The 15,773-nt window shown below is 34.6% G+C and overlaps 1 protein-coding gene and 1 long non-coding RNA gene across 4 annotated transcripts; both read right to left on the bottom strand.

The window, feature by feature from the left end:
- Nucleotides 1-653: 653 nt before the first annotated feature.
- LOC126726139 (uncharacterized) lies at nt 654-5,282 on the bottom strand. Of its 3 annotated transcripts, none has more exons than XR_007655722.1 (5): nt 4,789-5,281; nt 2,305-2,458; nt 2,014-2,130; nt 1,502-1,562; nt 654-1,354 (listed from the first exon to the last, which is right to left on the bottom strand). It is a non-coding gene; the product is annotated as an uncharacterized LOC126726139 (long non-coding RNA). The 3 variants fall into 3 exon arrangements; XR_007655720.1 differs by having other exon boundaries at nt 2,025-2,130; nt 4,789-5,280; XR_007655721.1 differs by having other exon boundaries at nt 1,502-2,130; nt 4,789-5,282.
- An 8,322-nt stretch (nt 5,283-13,604) lies between these two features.
- LOC126726138 (uncharacterized) lies at nt 13,605-15,458 on the bottom strand. Its single transcript, XM_050431265.1, has 2 exons — nt 14,499-15,458; nt 13,605-14,207 (listed from the first exon to the last, which is right to left on the bottom strand). The coding sequence occupies exons 1-2, from the start codon at nt 15,346-15,348 to the stop codon at nt 13,792-13,794; spliced, it is 1,266 nt and encodes a 421-aa protein (XP_050287222.1). The 5' UTR covers nt 15,349-15,458; the 3' UTR covers nt 13,605-13,791.
- Nucleotides 15,459-15,773: the final 315 nt, after the last annotated feature.

The following is a 15,773-nucleotide window of genomic DNA, read 5'->3' as shown; positions in this document are numbered from 1 at the left end:
CTCGTTTCACTGATCGGTTTTCACTACAAGAAAAACGGGCTATTGCGGCGGGCCAAAACCGCCGCTAAAGCCCAAAAAAGCGCCGCTAAAGGTACATTCGACCTATAGCGGCGGGTGCTATTGCGGCGGGCCGTCCCGTCAGTGTTGCAGTGCCGCTATAGGTCAATTGCGGCGGTCGCGAAAAGCGCCGCTATAGATGTACCTTTTAGCGGCGGGTGAAGGTTTATTGCGGCGGGCATAAAACCGCCGCCATACGTGTTCAGAATTCGTGACATTGACTTTTAGCGGCGGGATAATGCCCGCCGCTATTGGTGTCTACCTTTAGCGGCGGGCAAACAGCGCCGCTATAGACAACCAATCAAAACAGCTAATTGTACTTTTAGCGGCGGGGTCATGCCCGCCGCTATATGTTTCAACCTTTAGCGGCAGACGATAAGCGCCGCTATAGGTATTTATTTAAAACATAAAATGTGCACCTTTAGCGGCGCTTTTAGACCGCCGCTATAGGTTTTTTTTTTTTTTTTTTTCCTAATTGGTTTTAAAACCGCTGTTTGCTAATAAATAAATGGTTCACAAACCTGTTACAAAGAACCTGTAATAGTTTTAACTCTACTAACACAATACCATAAATGTAACTAATTAACACCACCACAAATGTCTTGAAACTAACGTAATATTAACATAGAAATATATTATCAAATACATAACATTGTCTATAACCATCAATCATAAGATTAACAAAAAAAAATGTGGTCCTTTGAATAAAAGGACTGCTTAAATTAAGCTAATTCTATAATCAAAGTTTCAAAGTGTTTAAAAATATCCTCCAACAATGGCAAAAAATGCAGTTGTTCAAATGTATTTCTTTGTACACAAAAAGTCCTCAAACACCAATAACTTAAAAAAGCTCATAATAAGACCTTGTGGATGACTCCAGCCTATTTCAGTAATCTATAAAAGAAGCCATTCACTCATAAATTTAACTAAACCAGCAGCTTTCTAATGTAAAGAAACATAAAAGGCCATCTTATGTTCTTCTTGCACCTTTATATGTGAGATGACTACGTTGAAAGTGAATGGGTGATTTAGGATCAGAGCTCCTCCTAAAAGTAATTCATACCAATGATGCTCTCCAGAGATCCTCAAAAGAAATAATACACCCATATAATATTGTCTCAAACTTGCTTGCTAACAATAATATTGGCTCAACCTTAGGAAAAAAGAATGACAGGCTAACCTTCATTTGCTTAGAAAAAATATTTGAATGGAAGCAAATGTGTCACGCAGAGACATACATACGGCCATGATACAAGAATGACCTCTCAGGTGCACAAGAATAACTGTGTTGAACAACCTGAAACAGGTACTCTATTAATTAGGCCCACAACTGGAATTACCAGAGGGAGAACATAAAGAATCATATATACTTATAGTTATATATATGCAATTTGAAACTTCAGGAGATTAAAATTACCATTAGAGCAAAGTTTATGCAACTCACCTCTTGTTTATCTAAAGAAATCCTTCTTCAAGCATTAGCTTCAGCATAGCCATTCACATCCCTAATGGTAAATTATTCGTCATTACAACAGAACATTTAAATTTATTAGAAATGAAATGATAATACTAACAATAACACAACAATATTTGAATTAAGGTTCCATCCTAGTAATAAAGAATGACACAGATCTAAAAGGAAAATAATGTCTACAAGAAGATTAAATTGTGTCAGACAAAAGCCAAATTCTGAGCCCCTATCATGTGCCATCATCAAATTCATATACCTTTTTCCTATTATTATCTTGATTATTCTATCAAAATAAGAGGGCTCCACTGCCATGTGGACACACACACACATTCATTCTGTTGTGACTCTTTGCTTCACACACACATGCATTCTGTTGTGACTCTTTGCTACACACACACACACACGCATACACACTGTGGTTTTTGTCTACAATACTTTAATCTACACACTTTTCAAACACCAAGCACACACACACAAACACGGACCTAGCACTTACTCCCACATGTGCATTAACAGTTGCAACATGCTGATACTGAGGTGATGATCAAAATCATGTTGGACCTTAAGAGCATTCTGGATCATTGAAGGTTCACACCTAAGCACTGCAAAAAGGTAAAGTCATCCATAATGTAATTTTTATTAAGGTTGCACTTTGGTTGCTGCAAGGTTTAGATTTAAATGGTTGAAGATTAGAACAAGTATTAACTGGACATTCAGCCACAATTATGCAATTTATAGTCTTTGACATGAGTTGAATTTTGTATAAAGATTATTACCTAGTGTTGGTCCTGTAAGATCAGGGGACTTAGGAGGGGTAATGTGGATACAATAAATACTCAAGCTGCTCAATTGAACAGGTTGCTTGCTCAATAAAATCTCTAGCAAATCCATTCCCTGCTTTATGCATGATGCCAAATAAATTGGAGCTATCTGAAGACATAGGAGCATCAAACTTTATGAGGATTACTTGAGATGAGCACATACACTAGTTCAAATAAAAAAAGAAAAAAAGAAAAAAAAGCACCTAAGAAGAGATATTGATAGACATGTTGATTAATAGCAAACCACAGGTCAACTTTTACAGTTGATACACACACATGCGTGCAAAAATTAAAATGATATGATATTTTACAAGGTGCAATCTAGAATATGTTAGTGAGGATTACTTGATATAAGCATATAGGAGCACGAAACTTTATGAGCATTACTTGAGATGAGAAAAACACACATTAGTTCAAATATCAAAAAGTGCCTAAGTAGAGAAACTGATAGACCTGTTGATTAATAGCTAGGCACAAGTCAACTTCCAACAGTTCATTTGCACAAAGAAAGAAAAAGAACTTCATATTTTACAAGGCATAGTCTAAAATAAGAAAGTGACCCTTAGAGATGGCACTAAAAATCTATTCAAACTACTGAACACTGGGTAGCACAAAGGCAATGATGGTTACAAATTATGTTATGATACAATTCAACAAGCAAACTAAGCAATAATATGGTTGAAGTCCATGGGATATATAGAACAGAGATTTAAATATCTAGTGTGTGCCATTTAGTAGCATTCAGTTCCATCACTTTGAGCAACTGGATCAAAAAATAATAAATTATAAATACTAAGCATGTATTCAGATGCATTTGCTCTTGGCAATGGATGAAGCATGATAACACTATTCACAAATCTTAATCCCAAGTCAGCCTCAGGAACCCTCCACTTATAGACCCTGTTTGTTTCAGCATAAACCTTTTGCACAAAATGTTCCACTTTCATGCGTTTGGGGTGCTTGACAGTATTAGTCACCTTGAAAACATTTTGGTTGACCACGGAAAAGCAATCAAAGAGTCAAGATAAGTCATCCAAGGAGGGGGGGGGGGGGGGGGAAAGTCCCTCAAAGATGGTCTTGTGTACTACTCCTCCCCACCCCCCAATCTCCATTTTTGCCTAACCCCCCTCTCTATGCCGCCTCACAATTTTTCCCAGATATCTCTGTCATTTTTTCTTTGGGTTTCTCCTAATATTTTTTATTTTGCTATACATTTCTTGATTATCTTTCTTTCTTAAGTAACCAAGATATATTGAGATCTACAAATTCCTTGGTTATGCCCTATGTATGTATCTCTTCTTAAAAATAATTTTTAAGTTGATTTTTTACTTCTTTCATATTGATATTTAAGTAGTGAATAAAAGTTGTTATAATTATATTATCAAATCAATAAAAAAAAAAGATTTTCCATATGAAGAAAATGCCGGAAAATGTTTCCAAAGTATTACCAAACTCTAGTAGAAAAGAAAAAGGCTCTTAATAATTTTTTTGATTATACATAATTATATAATTGCCAATACAAATTTAGCTATAACAAAAATTGAAAAAATATTTCCTTTTAATTGGAGACTATCAAAAAAAATCAGAAAATGTTACAAAATTTATATTAACTGCATTTAGTATTTCTTAGAGTTGCCACCAAATAGCAGAAAATAAGCAATTCCAAAAGAGCTCATTAAGGTCAATTTTCAATAATAAACATCTGTAAAGGAAAAAAAAAAAAAAACACATTGGTATTTTTAACCAAAGTGACACTATCGACACCAAATCATATTGAAACCCTTAACAAGACAATCATGAATTAAACATCATGCGTTTGTCCAACAAGAGAGGATGACAATGCCAAATGACATTGCATGTAGTTCTTTTTGAAAACAACCACAATAGGCAAAGAAGAAATCCAGTAATGGAATAGAGTGACATTAAAACAAGTGAACTTTAATAAATGGGGCTGTCAAAAAAATTTTGATTACACGATTAATACAATCATATGCCCATAACACTATTTAAAGCACTGTTTATGGCCTAAAGTAATGTGAAAATGAGAATTACAAAAGACAAGTCCACTTATATGCAAAGAGAAAATTAACCATATTCGCATGAGATATCACATCAATTCATGCGTCACTATATTCCCTGATCAAACTCAAAGTAAAGCTTAATAAAAAAACTCCATTAACATTTCAAAAAAAAAAAAAAACTAAAAAATAACTCAATATATATATATTGGGTTTTGGCTAAGCTACACTGATCAAAGCCACACAAGTCTCAAAGACCCTAAAACTAAATCTCACTGATACCCACTTACTACTTAGTAAAAAAAAAGGCATTAGATGCTCACAGTCCCAAATTTTGATTAAAAAGGCAAAACCCAAATTTTGAACAGAAATGAAACAAAATTACGCATATTTATACTAAAAAAAGTTAATTAAAACATACCCAAAAAGGCAAAATGATGAAGACGAAGACTTCACCGGAGCACCGAAATTGCGAAACATATCGAAATTGAAGGAGGAAGAAGTCGTGGTGGTGGCGTCCGACGATGATCCTTGAAGGAATTGAAGGAGGAGTGAGGACGCGTTGGCGATCTTCCGACGGTGGAGGTGGATTTGGAACCGGCCATCGGAGCCGATTTGCCTTGGGGTTTGAAGCCGAAATCGGAGGCTAATAGTTCGTTCATTTCGGCCGGAATTTCAGAGGGCAAAATCAGAAAAAGGAAACGAAAATTTTCAGATCTGAGGGATAGGAGAGAAATAAAGAGATCTAAATTTGATTTTGATATTGACAAGGTCCAAGCATGCGGTGAAGAGATATAGAGAGAGCAAAAAATTATAGAGAGGATTGGAGTTGTGTTTTTGAGTTTTTGACTGTTAGAGAGAAAGAGGGAAAATTGGGGATGGAGGCGGCTGAAGAACAGAGGAGAGAAGATAAAATGTGGTATTTATATCATGTTACTAGGGTTTTAAAAAATTAAATAGCGAAAAATCCCCAAGAAGGCTCGAACTTGCGATCAGTTAACCAAAGCACAAGGCGCATACCACTAAGCCACTGATTAGTTACGTCTTAAAGTTACATAAATATATATATGTTCAGTTCTGTCCATGAAACTTTTGTACAGGAAATGAAAGATGTAAGTGGGAAAAATATTTTGGGGAAATTTTTTTGCGGGAAGGGAAAAGACAACTGGGGAAAGATAATTTAAGGCTTCAAAAAAATAAATAAATATAATTTAAAATATATAATTATTATTATATAAACTATATATTTTTTTAATTTATATAAAATATAATAATAAATTATTATATTAAATAAATTACTATTTTTGACTTGCAATTACCATTTTTTCATGCATTTTGTAATTGTACATGAATCAAACACATCTATATATCTAAGTGAGTTAATGAGTGCAAAATATTAAAAATCTAATATTACTGAGATATGAAATAAAATTTAAAAATAAAAAACAATCACATATACTCAATAAAAATCACCACACAACTTTCTCAAAAAAAAAAAAAAATACCACACAACAAAAATTATCACACATTCTATCTTATTAAAATTTTTTAAAAAATGATCATAGCTATTATATATTAAATTTATATAAGAATTTTAATATGTGACTAACTATGTTTAATTTTCCCATATAAAAAAAAAAAAAAAAAAAAAAAAAAAAAAAAAAAAAACTACGTTTACTTTAAAAAAAATAACATGACTAATTGGATGGTCAGATTGAGAGAATATATATAGCCATATAAATACACAACACATGTCTATCACGTGTCATTCTTAGATTTGAAATCTAACCGTTGGATTTGAAGAGTATAATGAAAGGCTCATTCTTGTAAGCATGAAAAATATATGAAGACAATTGATGTAACTCTAAAAATCTAATAGTAGATTTGTCAAAATTCACATCGAATTAAGAAATATAGGGTTAGATTCAAGTTACACTAGATATAACTCTAAAAAATTTGACACCAACCAATAACTTATTGTTCAATTTATATTTTGAAAATCCAACCGTTGGATCATATTTTCTATATGTTCTTAACACACATTCCAATTTTCATGCTAATCGGGTGTAATTTACCATTTGATCTTTAAACTCATCTTTTATACGTTATTTTAAATTCCAAAAACTTGAATTTAAACAATTAATTGATGACATGACTATTAATCATTGATCACCTTTAAATTTTTTATGCTTGAAAAATATATGAAGACAATATAATCTAACGGTAGATTTGTCAAAATTCACATCAAATTAAGAAATATAAGGTTGGGTTCAAGTTACGCTTGATGTAACTCAAAAAAATGTCACACAAACCAATAACATATTGTTGAATTCATATTTTGAAAATCCAACCGTTGGATCACATTTTGTATTTGCTCTTAACATGCATGCCAATTTTCATGTTAATCGGGTGTAATTTACCGTTTGATCATTAAACTCATCTTTTATGCGTTATTTTAAAATACAAAAACTTGAATTAAAACAAGTGATTGATAACATGGCTACAAATCTCTGATCACCTTGAAATTTTGTAAGCATGAAAAATATATGAAGATAATGTAATCTAACGGTAGATTTGTCAAAATTCACATCGAATTAAGAAATATAGGGTTGGGTTCAAGTTACACTTGATGTAATTCTAAAAAATGTCACAGGAACCAATAACTTATTATTGAATTCGTATTTTGAAAATCCAACCGTTGGATCACATTTTCTATATGTTTTTAACATGCATGCCAATTTTCTTGCCAATCGGATGTAATTTACCCTTTCATCTTTAAACTCATCTTTTATGCGTTATTTTAAACTACGAAAACTTGAATTTAAACAATTGATTGATGACATGACTATTAATCTTTGATCACCTTAAAATTTTTTAAGTATGAAAAATATATGAAGACAATGTAATCTAACAGTAGATTTGTTAAAATTCACATTAAATTAAGAAATATAAAGTTAGGTTCAAGTTACACTTGATGTAACTCTAAAAAATGTCACACGAACCAATAACTTATTGTTGAATTCATATTTTGAAAATCCAACCGTTGGATCACATTTTCTATTTTCACTTAACATGCATGCCACTTTTCATGTCAATCGAGTATAATTTACCAATTGATCTTTAAACTCATCTTTTATGCGTTATTTTAAACTACAAAAACTTGAATTTAAACAATTTATTGATGACATAGTTATAAATCTCTGATCACATTGAAATTTTGTAAGCATGAAAAATATATGAAGATAATGTAATCTAACGGTAGATTTGTCAAAATTCACATCAAATTAAGAAATATAAGGTTGGGTTCAAGTTACGCTTGATGTAACTCTAAAAAATGTCACACGAACCAATAACATATTGTTGAATTCATATTTTAAAAATCCAACCGTTGGATCACATTTTCTATTTGCTCTTAACATGCATGCCAATTTTCATGTTAATCGGGTGTAATTTACCATTTGATCTTTAAACTCATCTTTTATGCGTTATTTTAAAATACAAAAACTTGAATTTAAACAATTAATTGATAACATGGCTACAAATCTCTGATCACCTTGAAATTTTGTAAGTATGAAAAATATATGAAGATAATGTAATCTAACGGTAGATTTGTCAAAATTCACATCGAATTAAGAAATATAGGGTTGGGTTCAAGTTACACTTGATATAATTCTAAAAAATGTCACATGAATCAATAACTTATTGTTGAATTCATATTTTGAAAATTCAACCGATTGATCACATTTTCTATATGTTTTTAACATGCATGCCAATTTTCTTGCCAATCGGATGTAATTTACCCTTTGATTTTTAATCTCATCTTTTATGCGTTATTTTAAACTACGTAAACTTGAATTTAAACAATTGATTGATGACATGGCTACAAATCTCTGATCACCTTGAAATTTTGTAAGTATGAAAAATATATGAAGATAATGTAATCTAACGGTTGATTTGTCAAAATTCACATCGAATTAAGAAATATAGGGTTGGGTTCAAGTTACACTTGATGTAATTCTAAAAAATGTCACACGAATCAATAACTTATTGTTGAATTCATATTTTGAAAATTCAACCGATTGATCACATTTTCTATATGTTTTTAACATGCATGCCAATTTTCTTACCAATCGGATGTAATTTACCCTTTGATTTTTAATCTCATCTTTTATGCGTTATTTTAAACTACGTAAACTTGAATTTAAACAATTGATTGATGACATGGCTATTAATCTTTGATCGCCTTGAAATTTTTTAAGCATGAAAAATCTATGAAGATAATGTAATCTAACGGTAGATTTGTCAAAATTTACATCAAATTAAGAAATATAAGGTTGGGTTTTTGTTACATTTGATGTAACACTAAAAAATGTTACACCAACCAATAACTTATTTTTGAATTCACATTTTGAAAATCTAACCGTTAGATCACATTTTTTATTTGTTCTTAATATGCATGCCAATTTTCATGCCAATCGGGTGCAATTTACCGTTTGATCTTTAAACTCATCTTTTATGCGTTATTTTAAATTACAAAAACTTGAATTTAAACAATTAATTGATGACATAACTATTAATCTTTGATCACCTTGAAATTTTGCATGCGTAAAAAATATATGAAGATAATGTAATCTAACGGTAGATTTGTCAAAATTCACATCAAATTAAGAAATATAGTGTTAGGTTCAAGTTACCCTTGATGTAACTCTAAAAAATGTTATACCAACCAATAACTTATTGTTGAATTCAAATTTTGAAAATCCAACCGTTGGATCTCATTTTCTATATGTTCTTAACATGCATGCCAATTTTCATGTCAATCGGGTGTAATTTACCATTTGATCTTTAAACTCATCTTTTATGCGTTATTTTAAATTACAAAAACTTGAATTTAAACAATTGATTGTTGACATGACTATTAATTTTTGATCACCTTGAAATTTTGTATTCTTGAAAAATATATGAAGATAATGTAATCTAACGGTAGATTTGTCAAAATTCACATCGAATTAAGAAATATAGCGTTGGGTTCAAGTTACACTTGATGTAACTCTAAAAAATGTTACACCAACCAATAACTTATTGTTGAATTCATATTTTGAAAATCCAACCGTTGGATCATATTTTCTATTTATTTTTAACATGCATGCCAATTTTCATGCCAATCGGGTGTAATTTACCATTTGATCTTTAAACTAATCTTTTATGCGTTATTTTAAATTACAAAAACTTGAATTTAAACAATTGATCGATGACATGACTATTAATCTTTGATCACCTTGAAATTTTGTATGCATGAAAAATGTATGAAGATAATGTAATCTAACGGTACATTTGTCAAAATTCACATCGAATTAAGAAATATATCGTTGGGTTCTAGTTACACTTGATGTAACTCTAAAAAATGCTACACCAACCAATAACTTATTGTTGAATTCAAATTTTGAAAATCCAACCGTTGGATCACATTTTCTATATGTTCTTAACATGCATGCCAATTTTCATGCCAATCGGGTGTAATTTACTATTTGATCTTTAAATGAGAAGACGAAAAAATAGAGGGAAATTTAAATGTCTATTGCGGCGGTCCAACCCGCCGCAAAAAGGAGTACATATTGCGGCGGGTCAATGACCCGCCGCTATATCTAAGGTTAATGCCGCTAAAACAGGTCTATTGCGGCGGGTCATTCGCCCGCCGCTGTAGTCTGCCGCAAAATACTTGAGCTATTGCGGCGGTTCATCGACCCGCCGCTATATCTAAGCTGAGCGCCGCTAAAACAGGTTTATTGCGGCAGGTCATAAGCCCGCCGCTGTAGCACGCCGCAAAATACTAGAGCTATTGCGGCGGGCATATGGAACGCCGCAATAGATCTCATGTACAGCGGCGGGCCAAAAAAGCGCCGCAATAGGCAACTTATAGCGGCGGTTTTTTCACCCGCCGCAATAGGCCCGCCGCAATTGCTCAGTTTTCTTGTAGTGTTTGGACAGTTTTGTTTGGGTTGCTGGGTTCAAAGTTGAAGTTTTCTACTGCTAATCACCCACAAATAGATGGTCAGACCGAGAGGATCAATGCTGTGTTGGAATATTACTTGAGGCACTATGTGACTACAAGTCAGAAAAACTGGTTGGACTTGTTGGATTTAGCACAGTTTACTTACAATATGCACAAGTCTTCTTCAACGGGAATGAGTCCATTCGAGGTGGCAATGGGGTAGCAGCCCCTAACACCTCATGAGATTGCAAAGCAACGTTCAGGGGGCAGGTGTCTTGTAGCATACAGATTTGCTATTGCTAAACAAGAACTTACAGCAAGAAGCACAAGACAATTTGTTGAAAGCACAGCGAAGAATGAAAAAGTATGCTGATAAAGGGAGGAGGCCTCTTGAGTTCCAAGTTGGGGACAAAGTGCTGTTGAAGCTAACTCCACAGATTTGGAGAAAGTTTAGAAGTGAGAGTGTGCACAGAGGGTTAATTCCAAAGTATGATGGTCATTTTGAAGTTGTGAAGAGAGTTGGTGCTATTGCTTACAAGTTGAAACTGCCTGAAAGGTTGCAAATTCACCCCACAGTTCATGTGAGCTGTCTAAAGCCTTATCATGGGGATGAGCAAGATCCTACAAGAAATGAGGCAAGGCGTGCCCCACCTACTATTATGGTACAATTTGATTGAGAAGTGGACAGAATTCTTAACAAGAAGGTAACAGGTTATCGAAAGGGTGGAAACATGATAACTTATTACTTAGTGAAGTGGAAAAGAGCAGCTGAAACAAAAGTAAGTTGGGAGAAGGCATCAACTTTATGGCAGTTTGAAAAGGAAGTGAAGGCATTTGAAGACACCCTACCGACGAGGACGTTGGCTTCTTCTGGTGGGGGTGGTTTGTTAGGAGCATTACGTGTTGCTGATGATAGCATGAGGAATGAGGGTGCTTGGGCAGCATTGGGCCAATCACTTGGCTACATGTTTTCTCAACACACTCATGGCTCCTCATGCCTGACTAGTGATGCTCCTAAGAGCTCTTTGTAGGGGACCAGCCCAGTCTCCCTACTTGAGTTGGATCGATGAGCAATGATGAGGGGTAGCATGTAGAGGCACCTTACTCTACATGATGCCCCAAGGCCATGGCAAAGGAGGGCCATGGTGGGCAGAGGTGGTTGTGATGATAGGTAGCAACAGGTGGTGTTGAACCTACATGGTGGTGCATGGCATTGGTGGCTTAGTTGTTGGTTCCTTGTGTGTGGGCTTGGTGGCTGGAGTTCAAGGCAAGGTTGGGCTACTATGACGATTGAATGCTGTGTGCAAGGCATTGGGCTAGTGTGGGCTAGTTGAATGCATGGACAAGTGCTAGTGGGCTGATGGCAGTTCTTTGTGTGCTGCATATAGGCATGCTATGTGGGCTATAGTGCTGATGGGAGACCTTGAGCATGGGTCAAGCCTTTCTAAAACATGTGGGAACAAGTTGTGTGGGTTGCTGGAAGATGGGCAAAGGCCCCATGGTCTGTTGAGACATGGGCTATGCATGTGCAGCATGTGTCATGGGAGTTAATAAGCAATTACCAGGTAGTTCCTGACTTTCCTGATGATCAGACTTGCTGTGTAGGGGCTGGAAACGTGGAGTAAGATAAGACAACATCAGTTGAAGATGTCCTAAGTCAGAACACAAGTGGCAGATTGTCCAAGACCCAGACAGTTACTAGGCGGTAACTGCCATAGTAGTTAATTCTGTATATTTAACCATAAGGCTATTGGGGGTGTCAATAGCAAAGTGTATTTGGCCTTGGGAAAATTTTGTGTAATTTTCTAGGCAAGTAAAAAGGTTTCCTTTGTACTTGAGATTAAGTAATAAAGGTTGGGGGTGGGCTCCCTGTAAATATTGTGTGTGTTGTGTGTTTAAACGTCCCTATATAATCTATTCTAAGTGTTGTTGTAGTATGTGTGTGGTGTTGGCTGAGATTAAGTTAGGGACTTAGGGCCATCACAGGCAGAAAATTTGAGTGAAAAAATTGACCCTATGACACATAGGAATGTAAATAAAATTTATAACTACCCATTGGAACAATGCAACTGAACACCAATAATAGCAAAAAATTGTAATGAAATGGTTGGTATAAGCACCAAATGAAAAGATATATTATTCTGTGTATTTAATTGTAGATGTGGCATTAATTTATGTAGCCACGTGGTGCAATGAGAAGTAGTCAACACCAACAATAGCAAAAAATTGTAATGAAATGGTTTGTATAAGCACCAAATGAAAAGATATATTGTTCTGTATATTTAATTGTAGACATGGCATTAATTTATGTAGCCACGTGGTGCAATGAGAAGTAGTCAACAAAAAATCAAATATTTCAACTATTAAATATTATATAGATATAGATAATCATTCATTTAGTTAGAAACAAGTTCTAAAGTTATTATTTCTCCAATATATATATAAAATTCATGTCAAAAGTCATGCAATGCAGGAGACTTTCACTATTATATAATTAAAATAAATGTGGTCTTAAGAATAAGATTGTTTGAAAAGTATATTTTTTGTTACTCCAAGTATACAGCGACTTGATATTTCTTCCCCTCATATAATAGTAGGCTACACTATAATTAAATTTATAATAAGCACCATCATTCATATATATGAAAATTGAGTACTCCAAAAATTACTAATAATTTTTTATTTGAATTTCATATTTGTGCTGGAGATGGAAATATGTGCCAAGAGCCTTATCTTTTTCTGCCTATTGGCTTTTCCACAACATTTTCGCTCCTTAATAAATTTTCTGCTACCCTAAAACAGTTCACTTTTTTGTTTCTTTTAAAATCATCATTCATGGGGTAGAGAAAAGGGCCATAACGCATAAGGGTAGTCTCAAAGTCAAATTTCAGATAATTTCAAGAATAAAAATGTTAAAATAAAACAAGGAAATTAAAAATAGGGGGTGTTTGGTAGAGTAGTTTGAGAATTGTTGTTTGGAGTTTTATAAAATACGTGTGAATGAAAAAGTGTGTAAAAATGTGTGTAATGTTATTTAAAATGTGAAAATGTGAGTTTGAACTCACTCACCAAACAGTAAACTCAAGCAGAAAAATGTAACACCATATTTTATTTCTCTGAACAATTTAAAATAAAACTTAGAAAGAAATACTAAATCCATGTAACTTGCCTATCCAAGGCTTTACTCCTGTTTATTTAATGGGAAATTGTTGTTGTACTCTGTTCACAACATACACACCATACTTAAAAATCAAGCGTTCAAAACAGATTTCAAATATAAATTCAAAATGATACACAATTTCACAATCTAGCTGAAATGTAACACGATTTCAGCTCACGTGATGCGCACACACAAGTGTGTGATTAACAACGCCATTATTTAATTATTATTATTATTATTGAGTCACACAAATCCAAGGCTGTACTCCAATTTTATTTCACAAGACCCAAGCTGTAGATGCCCCCAGAAGTCTTTGGCCATGACTTTTCCTTAGCCTTGATCAACAAAACTCTAGCCCAAGCAATCCATACTTTCCAAGACATCCTCTTATCCCATGAACTCCCCCACTCCAACATAAGGGTTAGCCCTCTCTCAGCCTCCTCAAACATCCCTTTGGTCAAATAAACCTGACCCAACACCACATGCGGCTCCCCCACAAAAGGGTTCTTCTCAATGCTCCTCAAAAGCAACTCCTCAGGGTTCTTCTTAGACATATCACAAACAGCTTCCCAATACAAGTCCCTTGCAACTATTTGCTCCCCTGCATCTAAAACCCTCTTACAGTTTTCAAAAACCGGTGGCACCACAAGCTCAATATCTTCATCTCTTTGTGTGTGTTTGTATTCAGCTTCTGCGTTTCCAACTGCGTTTTGCTCCCTTTTTTTTTTTTTTTTTGAGTATTGAGGTTACTGTTCAATGAACAGTAACCGCAAAAGTTACAGTGAACAGTGCACATATGCACTGTTTACGGATCCACAAATTTCATTTTTTATCAATTTTTTTCATTAAAAATGGATCCCACAGTACTATTCACACATTTAAAAATTATTTTGTTACAGTGTTTTCAGTTTTCAGTTTTCAGTTTCAGCAAAATAAGTTCTATCCAAACACACCCTATGACTAACAGTTTGCACCACACCTCCACCACCAACCCTTTTCCTCTCTTCCTTAAAAATCTCTTCCTCTCTCACTATCAGATTATATAGCGCTCCCAACCTCGATAGATAATTCAACCATAAACCTGGCTTGCCATCGCCAGGCCACAAAGCGGCACAGTTGTTGCCTGAAATCTCAAGGCGACCATTGAAGTTTTCAAAGAGAGCGTCTTGAAAGCCAAAATATTGTTCACTGAAATCTGCCAAGGTCATTAAAAGGAAAACCGCGACCACCCTTCGAGAAACTGGGACATCTTGGCTGGTTTTAACGTGCTTCACAGTAATCCCGTCAGCGGGGAGAAGAGCCTGCAGCTTCTTCCTCCATGGTTCTTCTTCATTGAACAACGCCTTGTGCATGGCATTACTCAACGATATCTCTGAAAGCTTAAGGTGTTCGACGAGTTCTGAATCAGAGTAATGGAATAAAAGATCATGACGAATGAGATGATGTCTTGGGACAATACAGTACAAGTGGATTAACCTCTCCACCTCATCCCCAACATGGGTGCGAACCACTTCACGATCCGTAGAGGGATCGAATATACCCAGGTTGGTGTTGGAAATGGCATAGGAGGAGTGGAGGAGGCCACAAAGGCACACGGAGTTTGGTGCTTTCCAAATCTTGAGAATACGGTATATGTCAACAAGGTGGTCAAGGAAATTGCTAAGCTTGTGCCACGACTCACCAGCTCCAGCAGAGCGCAAGACGGCCACCAGTGAAGGCAAATTCTTGTCGACAGATTCAAGTTCATCGCGGAGGAAGGGGCGGGATGAGTCTAGGAGGTGTTGGAGGTAGTGGGCTTGAGATGGTGCCGGAGATAGTGAAGATGGCATGGTTGCTTTTGTTGGAAGTAATTACTCACAAAGGAAGAGGGAATGAATCAAAGGGAAGAGAAAGAAAACTCTTTGTTATATTTCTTCTTCTTTCGCTCTTGCTTGTCATTTGAAGAATGTATGCATGGCTTTATTATATAAGCCCCTCCGCTCCGGCCCTCTCCACTCTCATAAACTTCATTATTATATTTATTACCTACTATATAACTATTTTTGAGGGTCTACTTACTATATAACTTCAAAAACTTTCACGTTTATTATTTCATGTATATTTAAATCCTATGCTAACTCATTTCATAAATAAAATGTAGTCTCATAAATTAAATTAAGAGTATTTCTCAAAAAAAAAAAAAAATTTAAGAGTAGAGTTTACTTTTAATCACTGGCAAAGCCAGAGGGGCGACTACATAATTTCCTTCTGTTTA

This window comes from Quercus robur, chromosome 5, assembly GCF_932294415.1.
Source record: "Quercus robur chromosome 5, dhQueRobu3.1, whole genome shotgun sequence".
Classification (NCBI taxonomy): domain Eukaryota; kingdom Viridiplantae; phylum Streptophyta; class Magnoliopsida; order Fagales; family Fagaceae; genus Quercus; species Quercus robur.
Note: the sequence above shows the minus strand (reverse complement) of the source record. Positions and strands in the feature narration are given on the sequence as shown.